We start from the raw sequence: 11,752 nt of genomic DNA, 5'->3' as shown, positions 1-11,752 counted from the left end.
AATATCCAATAGTAAATGACTAGTCCTATGTGCTAACTATATTTTCACAAACAATCTAGGTCAGTGTTGCCTGAATTGATGAATCACTTACTGTTAGAGTTGCAGATAATGTGTATGTTTGTTTATTATATGTGTTTTAAGGTAAGCTCTGTTTTAAATGAAGAAAAAAAAAACTCTGACACCTCTGACACCCCCTTAGTCAATAGAACGGTAGTGTGCGGTGAGAGACCTAGATGCCAAAGCACTCTGTGCATACAAAGGTTAGTCTTCCCACACAAATGGTTGGGAAATGATGTGGGTGATCTGACAGAATTACTCTTCTAGCCGCACACAATCACTGCCATCATGAACTCCAAGCCTCTTTTCTTCTGCCTCTTCCTTGTATTGCTCATTCTACCTGTTCAAGTAGGTATTCTACTCATTTGATTTTCTTTTGCAGTAAATATCAGGAATAAAAGGGTGATAGTTTAGAGTTGCAAGTTTAGAGTAGATGCCTGTCGAATGTGTTTGCTCTCCCGTACAACATTTTTCCAGTTGTTTAATTGTTTATTTTGCTGTGTTTAATAAAATCTAAAAGATGTGTTGTTTACAAGTTTTGCAGTTTGGCAAATATTGCATGAGTGCTGGCATTAGGCCTACTGTTGCACTGGTAAAATACAAATGTAGTAAATGCTACTACTGTCCATAATGTTACTTGGTTGAAAGAAGAATGATGACATATTTTATTCAGTTACGTAAACAAGAGAAGCATGGAAAACATCCGAAACAGGAAAAACACAGCAAAAAGCCTGAAAGAAAGTACAGAAGACATGAGGATATTCTGAAGGGTAAACATATGATTTATTCATATATTATTATTATTCATATTTATTCATATTATTTATTCATAATGCACAATAGTATAGGCTTTCACAATATGCTTTCACACGCATGCACACACACAGACATAAAGATAGAGGGGAAGAGGGAGAGGGAGAGCTAGACCATGTAACATGACAATGTTTGATAGTGTATTTCCGCTCTAGATCCATTCTTTGAGATCGTAGACGAACCAGGTGAGGACGATAGTGATGATCCTGACTGGCTTTATGAACTCCAAGAACCAGATGGTGAGATGTGAAGAAATTGTCTTATGACATGCACTACATTGTAAAACCTTCCCTGCTGTTTTTACCATAACTTAAAGGCAGCAAGTTGCCTGAAAGTTACTGTAAAAAAATATAAAAAAATACAGTATGTTACCGTACTGTATTTTACAGTATCCAATACTGATATTGTGATATTTTATATTGTTGTTTTAATGCTAATTTGCAGGCAACTGGCTGCCTGTAAGTTACCATAAAACAGATGTACAGTGCATTACTAATCTTTTAACCTTAATTGTACTGAATAAATGAACAAAATTGAAATCATTGAGAGGAGATGGGGTTTGCATTTGACAGTATTTTACCGTAATTGTATGCAATTGGTAATGTGTTTACATATTGCAGCATATCAATGAATGCCAGTTTGGAAGTCTTGTTTGGTCTTTTCTATCAATTGCACTATCAGAGGACTAAACAACGGCTTCCAAACTAGTAGTGAATACATGGCAAAACAGACCAAAGGACATGTCAAATACTCAACCATTAAAGGTTTGAGACTTGCTGCCACTCCCATCTTTCCCCTATACACATTTAATTGTTGGGGCACTACTACCACACATCAGTGAAATTGGTACAGCAGTTAAGGTGGCACAAATGTAGCCTCTGACAAGTCACGCTACAGAATATGTTCATGAGCCAGAAAAACTATACCACGCAACCACTAGTGGTCAAAGGATTTTTGATACCCCAAAGATTATGTGGGGTGGAATTACAGTACCATTCAAAATACAGCAATTCTTTCCCGGCCCACAATATTTTCCCACAATGCACAATAATTTACAGTATGCTGCAGTATAATGCTTAAAAGTATTTAACTGTTGATAAATCTACAAATTTACCGTACTGTAAAAATTAAATGTTTTCATTACACTGTAATATTTGGTGTAATTAAATTTGTAAAGAATTTAAATGTTGTATACACCCTATTTGATTGGTTCACTTCAGACCTTGATGTCTCTCAATCCTATCACTCAGAATTGTTTGAAAAAGTTGCAAGTTGCCAATCCCATAATGCTATGCAGTTACAGTAATGTACTGTTGAACCAACATTTCCTTGGGATTTACAGTATAATTTACTGTTTATGCGTAGAATCCCCCAGAGTGCATTGCCATTTACAGCAATTAACTGTAAATAATTAGTATGTTACTTTAGTGTTAGTTTTATCAAAACAACATACTGTAGATATAGTATGTCAGATGACATACAATTGTGAGGACACAAGAAGATGCTAAGGTCTATACTGACTGAGTCTAAAGTTGATGTCGAGTCTAAATCGATCACTGTTTGAAACTGCTCATGTAAAAGCCTTCCTCCTCCCCTTGTCTTGTTCATATTGCAGGCCAATGCAACCCAAACCCTTGCCTCAATGACGGTGTGTGTGAGGAGAAGGGAAAGAGAAGGTTCAAATGTGACTGCCCCAAGCCATTCAAGGGCAAGAAGTGCCAGAAAGGTAGGAAAGGGAAAAGAGGCTCCATAAATTGAAAAAGCTTTATACTTTAGTCCTTGGCTTGTATAGTAGATTTTAAATCATTTTTAGACCAAAATTATTTACGACAAAGATTATGCCACATTTGCCTTGCGGATACAGTCAGATGTAGTGAGAAATAAACCGATGTGAATCTGAATTGTTCTTACAGGGCCCAAAAGGTGTAAGAGGGGCACATGTGGTCGTGGCGAGTGTGTGTTGACCTCTAAACCACCTTTCTACGCGTGCAAGTGCAAGCAGCCCTTCCTGCCCCCAGACTGCAAATCACGTGAGAGCCTTCCTGACCTCTTGCCTCTGAAGTGTCCTCACAAATTATTCAAATTTCTTTTTTTTTTTGGTAATGTGAGAAAATAGCAATGTATACTATGGAATTTGTTGGTCATTTTTAGCTAAGCATGATGCTTCTGTAATCGCATTCCTTTTCCAGTTGCGGTGTGTCAGCCTAACCCCTGTAAGAATGGAGGCTTGTGCGTCAAGGACGGCATGGACTTTGACTGCCTCTGCCCAGAAGGCTTCAGTGGACGTTTCTGTAATGTTGGTAAATAAATACAGTACATTCCATCTCTTCAGTCAGCCCAAAAAAAAAATGGGAATTGGAATTTCAGTTTACTGAATTGAGAGAATTTAAATAGAATGGTCAAACCGTTCCTGATATGGATGACTGGATGTAAATGTCATAATCTTGACTAGGCCCAGATGACTGTTACAAGCTCAAGGATGACGGGGAGTCATATCGCGGCAACGTGAGTGAGACAGATTATGGAGAGGAATGTCTCTACTGGAACTCCCATTTCATCCTGGAGAAAGGCTCTGATCCCTTCAATGACTTTGAGGATGACGATGGACTAGGCCCTCATAACTTCTGCAGGTCTGGGCACATATTCACATAGAGTCTCAGAGTATGAGTGATGATGTAGGATCAGTTTATCCTTTTAGATAAGATCAGTATAGTATGCGACTCCGGGATGCTGGCCTTCTAAGCAGAGTTGCAAAGAAAAAGCCATATCTCAGACTGGCCAATAAAAATAAAATATTAAGATGGAAAAAATAACCTAGTCACTGGACAAAGGAACTCTGCCTAGAAGGCCAGCATCCCGGAGTCGCCTCTTCACTGTTGACGCTGAAACTGATGTTTTGCGGGTACTATTTCATGAAGTTGTCAGTTGAGGACTTGTGAGGCGTCTGTTTCCCAAACTACTTGTCCTCTTGCTCAGTTGTGCACCGGGGCCTCCCACTCCTCTTTCTATTCTGGTTAGAGCCAGTTTGCGCTGTTCTGTGTAGGGAGTAATGCACAGCATTGTACAAGATCTTCAGTTTCTTGGTAATTTCTCACATGGAATAGCCTTCATTTCTCAGAACAAGAATAGCCTGACGAGTTTCAGAAGAAAGGTCTTTGATTCTGGCCATTTTGAGCCTGTAATGGAACCCACAAATGCTGATGCTCCAGATACTCAACTAGTCTAAAGAAGGACAGTTTTATTGCTCCTTTAAATCAGCACAACAGTTTTCAGCTGTGCTAACATAATTGCAAAATAGTTTTCTAATGATCAATTAGCCTTTTAAAATGCTAAACTTGGATTAGCTAACACAACGTGCCATTGGAATACAGGAGTGATGGTTGCTGATAATGGGCCTCTGTGCGCATATGTAGATATTCCATAAGAAATCTGCAGTTTCCAGCTACAATAGTCATTTACAACATTAACAATGTCTACACTGTATTTCTGATCAATTTGATGTTATTTTAATGGACAAAAAAACAAGAACATTTCTAAGTGACCCAAACTTTTGAACGGTAGTGAATACTTATCTCTCTCACACTCAAACATATTGCTTTATACAGCTAACTCTCTTGTTTACTGTTGTGTATTGATTGGTCCAGAAACCCAGATGGTGACACTCAGCCATGGTGCTTCATAAGAAGAGGGCGGGTGCTGCTGTGGGATCACTGTGGCGTCAGGGAGTGTGCTAAGCCCACAGGTCAGCATGAAATATCATATCTCTGACAGCTGCCTATATGGACAGGAAGTGAACATCAGGCCAAATAGTTTATCCCGCGGGGATAAGTCAATCAAATCAATCAAATGTATTCACAAAGCCCTTTTTACATCAGCCGATGTCACAAAGTGCTATGCAGAAACCCAACCTAAAACCCCAAACAGCAAGCAATGCAGATGTACAGTGCCTTGCGAAAGTATTCGGCCCCCTTGAACTTTGCGACCTTTTGCCACATTTCAGGCTTCAAACATAAAGATATAAAACTGTATTTTTTTGTGAAGAATCAACAACAAGTGGGACACAATCATGAAGTGGAACAACATTTATTGGATATTTCAAACTTTTTTAACAAATCAAAAACTGAAAAATTGGGCGTGCAAAATTATTCAGCCCCCTTAAGTTAATACTTTGTAACGCCACCTTTTGCTGCGATTACATCTGTAAGTCGCTTGGGGTATGTCTCTATCAGTTTTGCACATCGAGAGACTGACATTTTTTCCCATTCCTCCTTGCAAAACAGCTCGAGCTCAGTGAGGTTGGATGGAGAGCATTTGTGAACAGCAGTTTTCAGTTCTTTCCACAGATTCTCGATTGGATTCAGGTCTGGACTTTGACTTGGCCATTCTAACACCTGGATATGTTTATTTTTGAACCATTCCATTGTAGATTTTGCTTTATGTTTTGGATCATTGTCTTGTTGGAAGACAAATCTTTGTCCCAGTCTCAGGTCTTTTGCAGACTCCATCAGGTTTTCTTCCAGAATGGTCCTGTATTTGGCTCCATCCATCTTCCCATCAATTTTAACCATCTTCCCTGTCCCTGCTGAAGAAAAGCAGGCCCAAACCATGATGCTGCCACCACCATGTTTGACAGTGGGGATGGTGTGTTCAGCTGTGTTGCTCTTACGCCAAACATAACGTTTTGCATTGTTGCCAACAAGTTCAATTTTGGTTTCATCTGACCAGAGCACCTTCTTCCACATGTTTGGTGTGTCTCCCAGGTGGCTTGTGGCAAACTTTAAACAATACTTTTTATGGATATCTTTAAGAAATGGCTTTCTTCTTGCCACTCTTCCATAAAGGCCAGATTTGTGCAATATACTGACTGATTGTTGTCCTATGGACAGAGTCTCCCACCTTAGCTGTAGATCTCTGCAGTTCATCCAGAGTGATCATGGGCCTCTTGGCTGCATCTCTGATCAGTCTTCTCCTTGTATGAACTGAAAGTTTAGAGGGACGGCCAGGTCTTGGTAGATTTGCAGTGGTCTGATACTCCTTCCATTTCAATATTATCGCTTGCACAGTGCTCCTTGGGATGTTTAAAGCTTGGGAAATATTTTGGTATCCAAATCCGGCTTTAAACTTCTTCACAACAGTATCTCGGACCTGCCTGGTGTGTTCCTTGTTCTTCATGATGCTCTCGGCGCTTTTAACGGACCTCTGAGACTATCACAGTGCAGGTGCATTTATACGGAGACTTGATTACACACAGGTGGATTATATTTATCATCATTAGTCATTTAGGTCAACATTGGATGATTCAGAGATCCTCACTGAACTTCTGGAGAGAGTTTGCTGCACTGAAAGTAAAGGGGCTTAATAATTTTGCAAGCCCAATTTTTCAGTTTTTGATTTGTTAAAAAGGTTTGAAATATCCAATAAATGTCGTTCCACTTCATGATTGTGTCCCACTTGTTGTTGATTCTTCACAAAAAAATACAGTTTTATATCTTTATGTTTGAAGCCTGAAATGTGGCAAAAGGTCGCAAAGTTCAAGGGGGCCGAATACTTTCGCAAGGCACTGTAGAAGCACGAGTAAAATTGTACTGAATTCTTTCAGCCATGGTCACAACAGATGCTGGTCCCAAGCCTACTACTGGTCCGAAGCCCACTACTACAACTACTACAACTATCAAGCCTACTACTCGTCCCAAACCCACTACTACAACTACTACTACAACACCCAAGCCTGAACCAACACCGGCCAAACCCTCAGCGGGTCCAGAGAAACCTACAGCGCCAAAGCCCAGTGGAGCCCCACGACAGACCACAGCTAGCCCCATCTCTGATAAGCAGTTCACCACCTGTGGAAAGCCCCAGCCGAAGAAGGCCATCACCAGGATCTACGGAGGCTTGAAGGCCGTCCCTGGAGCCCAGCCCTGGCAGCTGTCCCTGCAGGTCCGACCCAAGGGCTCCAGCCAGGCATACAGGCACATCTGTGGAGCGGTGCTCATCGATAGCTGCTGGGCTCTGACTGCCGGCCACTGCATGTGAGTATAACTATAATACAGTACCTTCAGAAAGTATTCATACACCTTGACTTATTCCACATTGTGTTGTGTTTCAGCCTAAATTGAAAATGGATTCAATATTTTTTTTCTTCACCCATCTACACACAATGCCCCATAATGACAAAGTTAAAACACGTTTTTTGAAATGTTTGCAAATGTACTGAAAATGAAATACAGAAAACCCCAATTTACATAAGTATTCACACCCCTGAGTCAATAAATGTTAGAATCACCTTTGGCAGCGATTACAGCTCTGGGTCTTAATAGGTAAGTCTCTAAGAGTTTTGCACATCTGGAGTGTACAATATTTGCACATTATTATTTATAATACGCATGAACCCATACAATATAGACCACTGACATAGAGTACCCAGAGATACACTGTACTGTATATACACTATGTCAGTGGTCTATATTGTATGGGTTCTTTCGTTGGTCCTTATGGATTCATGTACCTTCAGAAATTATTCACACCCACCACATTTTGTTGTGTTACAGCCTGCATCCCGAGTGGCACAGTGGTCTAAGGCACTGCATCTCAGTCCAAGAAGCATCACTGCAGTCCCTTACAGCCTTATTCTAAAATGGGATAAAATAGCTTTTTCCCTTATCAATCTACACACAATAGTCCATATTGACAAAGCAAAAACTGCTAACACATTTACATAAGTATTCACACCATTTACTCAGTACTTTGTTGAAGCACCTTTGGCAACGATTACAGCCTCGAGTCTTCTTGGGTATGACTCTATCAGCTTGGTGGTTCCCCTGATCTGTGCCTCGACACAATCCTGTCTCTGAGATCTACGAACAATTCCTTAAATCTCATGGCTTGGTTTTTGCTCTGACATGCACTGTCAACTGTGTGATCTTTTATAGGCAGGTATGCGCCTTTCCAAATCATGTCCAGTCAATTGAATTTACGACAGGTGGACTCCAATAAAGTTGTAGATACATCTGAAGGATGATCAATGGAAACAGGATGCACCTGATCTAAATTTTGAGTCTCATAGCAAATTTTCGGAATACTTATGTAAATAAGGTATTTCTGTTTTAAATGTTTAATACATTTGCAAAGAATTTCAAGAAAACTATTCACGGGGTATTGTGTGTAGGTTGTTGAGGAAATAAATGTATTTAATCCATTTTAAAATAAGGCTGTAACGTAACAAAATGTGAAAAAAGTGAATGGGTCTGAATACTTTCCGAATGCACTGTATATCAATCCCATGGATCACTGCAAGTAATTTTTGCAACCCTACATTGTGTTTGTGTTGGACCAGTGATCCAAAGGACCAGATGCAGGTGGTGGCTGGGAGTCTGACTCTAGGAAAGGATGTGCCCATTGGGCAGACGATCACAGTGGAGAAAGCTACAAGGCATGAGAATTACAAGGAGACATCCACAGCTGTTTACAATGACATAGGTGATATTTGCACTTGCTCTTTCTCAAAGCTCTGTTTATTGTAGTTTGCATGCCAGGATTTCCTTAAGGATGGTTTATTGTTATTAAGGGTTGGGATCAATTCAGTCAATTGAGGAAGAAAACCGAAAAACTACAATCTCCAATTCAAATAAGGAACAATTGTAATAAGAATTTCAGTAAACTTTTTGAATATAATTTACTGCATATAAATTAAATTGATCCTATTTGTACTTTGTATTTTATATGGGTCTATACATTCCTACCTCCTTTAAAAAAAACATGTTCCCATATTATATTTGAATGTATAATATCACGTGCAATATGATTAAATCATTGCTTACATTGTAACTGTGAAGAAATCCCAATTAAAATAGTTCTGAAATTGAAATGAAATTCCATCCCTGATTGTTATATTTTAGTGACTGCAAAGTCAATGTACCATAATATAAATTTCCTTTCTGACCCAAAGCGGTGCTGAAGCTGAAAGCCACAGATGGTCACTGTGCCAGAGAGAGCCAGTTTGTGAAGGCAGCCTGCTTGCCTGATAGCCTATTCCCTGATGGGACTGAGTGCACCATCTCTGGATGGGGCGCTACTGAGGACTGTAAGAGCAGGCTCTACTGCATTTCCTCATGTTCATGTACAATGTGCATGTACCTATGTTGTCATCATGCCCACAGCATATTTATTTCATTATATTTCTCGTATCATGTGCATGTACACTAGTCATGTGTTATATAAAAATGTAACTGAATTCAATCAAATGGAATCTGATCATGTTACATGGGTATTTTATGTGTGCTTGCAAACATCTGTTATATACTTGTTGTTCTCTTTCTCTACTTTCTAGAATTCCTCAGTGTGTGAACTATTATTTTCCCTTCACTATCACTCTTCTGCTCCCCCGTAGCTGACTACGGCTCCAACCACCTACTGGATGCCCAGGTGCTGCTGATCAGCCAGGAGAGCTGCTCAAGCAGCAAAGTCTATGGAAGCGCCATAGACAACACCATGTTTTGTGCCGGTTACCTGCAGGGAGGAGTGGACTCCTGCCAGGTCAGTGAGTTGATTGGGGTGGATTGAGACTCAATGCTGTGTTTGGGAGATGCTTTGAGACCAACTCTGACGGAGTACGGTACGATATCACATAAAGCATCATTTTGGGGGATTGAATTAGGATTGGATTGAGATTACTTCATGTGTTTGGTATTGAATGGTTTGAAAATGTTTAATGAACACTCCCTGTGACTGACAGGGTGACTCTGGAGGGCCACTGACGTGTAACAAGGAGAGCTCCCATTTCATCTACGGTATAGTGAGCTGGGGAGACCAGTGTGGGTTGAAGAACAAGCCTGGGGTCTACGCACGGGTCTCCCACTACCTTGACTGGATCAAGTCAAAGACACAAGCAGCATAGCTGGGCTATGCCAGTCCATACAGTTGCAGGCACTAAAAAGTTTGATTACGGCACGGTATTGGCAGAACAATTCCTCAATGCATACGCAACATGGTGCTTTAGTGCCTTCTAGCGGTAGTTTATCACAAAAACCCTGCAGTAGCAAGTGCTAAAATAAGTGTCTCTTAATTGGACCGCTACTGAGTAATCATTGATTTATGTTTGAATATAGCTGACATGCTGTCATTCCAGGATATAAAATTACTGATTTGACTGTAAGAGAACAAAACCATTAAAACGTCCCTCTATGGACCTTCCTGCAAAGATGGGGATTCTGAATACTGTCTATTATTTTTTACAATGGTATTCTTGGATAAACTTGTAGTGAGAATGAGAGAAAACTACGTAGTAAGTATAGGTCTATAAAAGGAAAGCACAGAACCTTTCATGGTGAATAATATGTGGTTTAATGGTCAATAGCATACATGTTCGTTACAAGTACAAGTGGAGTACACCAAAGTCTTAAAATAATAGAAAACAGATGACCAAAGGACAGAGGTACATACAGTACACTGAGAGTCAGAACTTAGGACTGTGGGCGTGTTAAGCCTGGTCAAGCAGACTGACTGCTGCACTCACTTTTCGTTTCATTTGACACATGAAGTGAAGCAAAATGCGAGCTCTCGCAAGATGCAGGCTGGTTTCACAAGGCTAGTGGGTGTTGTGCAGCCTCAGTGCTGCTAACAGACCTATCTGAAGCATCTCTTAGACAGAACAGGGTGAGTGGCTCTCTTTTCACATCAATACAGGGGTTAACATAGGGTAGAGGCCCCACACACTACTGCACAGAAAACGGTGGAGCAGGATCAGTGTGTCTGCATTAGAAAACAACAGCTCCCCCTTGTGGACTTCAGCTTTCGGACTCCTTCCCCCTAAAGACAGTAACGTCTCATGGGAGTCATGACATGTCAAGTACTGTCCATCCCCATGGTAGATGCAGAAAGATCCCTTGTTCACCTTGCTAAACCCAGGTTGGTCAAGTCCTGAGTCTGGTTCCTTCTCCAATCTATACTGGAGATGCACCCATTGACTGCACCAATCAGCCAATAGGGTTTCTCATGGACAATGACTTCCCAGTAATGCAGGCCAGTGGAGAAGGACTCCTGTGCGAGGACACAGTACTGAGAGTCATAACGCTCATATCGGTCCATTCCAATGGGCTCCGTGTTCCAGCACACCTGTAGCCTGTCCCTTGACACCTCCAGCTTCGGATGGGACGTTTTGGAGTCCAATGTCAGTGTTCTACAGATAGACAATCATAGTCAATGCACCATGGATATGCAATGCATTGAAAACATATGGACTATTCATTGATGGTGATGAATGAACAGCATAAGTTATACATGTACTATGTACGACCATAAAACGTTCACAGTACATGACCACATGCCATTCAAAAAGCATCAAGAGAAACAATTGCTATGTGAATTGTTTCCATGGAAAGGGCTGACTCAAAGCCTGAGACAACTCATCCACCATTCTCTCCACTGTTCTCATCCTCTCTGGGCCACAGAGCTCCCTCTCCACTTCCTGCGTGGGCAGCAGGTCCAGGTCCCTATGATGGGGACACAATGACAAAATCCATGTCTGGGTGCCTCTATTCAATCACTTGAGGTTTTTCTGTAAAACGTATCGGATAAAAGGTTAGATTAGATATATACAGTGCATTTGGAAAGTATTCAGACCCCTTGACTTTTTCCACATTTTGTTACATTACAGCCTTATTCTAAAATTGATTAAATAGTTTTTTCCCTCAACCTAGACACAATACTTCCATAAGGACTACACAAAAACATGTTTTAAGAAATGTTTGCCAATGTATATATATATATTAAAAAAACGGATATCACATTTAAATAAATATTGAGACCCTTTATTCAATGCAAATCTAGCCTATTGCCAATGTTATCTGATAATGCATGACTTCATCCCTTCACGCAGGGATTGATT

At 40.5% G+C, this 11,752-nt stretch overlaps 1 protein-coding gene across 1 annotated transcript; it reads left to right on the top strand.

The window, feature by feature from the left end:
• The first annotated feature begins 265 nt into the window (after positions 1-265).
• LOC139409100 (hyaluronan binding protein 2) lies at positions 266-10,081 on the top strand. The gene is made up of 13 exons (XM_071153800.1): positions 266-405; positions 731-827; positions 1,026-1,109; positions 2,486-2,596; positions 2,784-2,900; positions 3,060-3,170; positions 3,323-3,500; positions 4,515-4,612; positions 6,470-6,899; positions 8,204-8,346; positions 8,816-8,950; positions 9,257-9,402; positions 9,602-10,081. The coding sequence occupies exons 1-13, from the start codon at positions 346-348 to the stop codon at positions 9,761-9,763; spliced, it is 1,872 nt and encodes a 623-aa protein (XP_071009901.1). The 5' UTR covers positions 266-345; the 3' UTR covers positions 9,764-10,081.
• The last annotated feature ends 1,671 nt before the right edge of the window (positions 10,082-11,752 follow it).

Source organism: Oncorhynchus clarkii, chromosome 1 (assembly GCF_045791955.1).
Source record: "Oncorhynchus clarkii lewisi isolate Uvic-CL-2024 chromosome 1, UVic_Ocla_1.0, whole genome shotgun sequence".
NCBI lineage: Eukaryota > Metazoa > Chordata > Actinopteri > Salmoniformes > Salmonidae > Oncorhynchus > Oncorhynchus clarkii.
This window is presented reverse-complemented; position numbering and strand designations above follow the sequence as displayed.

Bases quoted from the DNA above. Each gene is read 5' to 3' on its own strand.
- LOC139409100 (XM_071153800.1), top strand. From the start codon at position 346: ATGAACTCCAAGCCTCTTTTCTTCTGCCTCTTCCTTGTATTGCTCATT. The intron at 1,110-2,485 runs GTGAGATGTGAA...TTCATATTGCAG, and splicing joins TGAACTCCAAGAACCAGATG to GCCAATGCAACCCAAACCCT. The intron at 8,951-9,256 runs GTAAGAGCAGGC...GCTCCCCCGTAG, and splicing joins ATGGGGCGCTACTGAGGACT to CTGACTACGGCTCCAACCAC.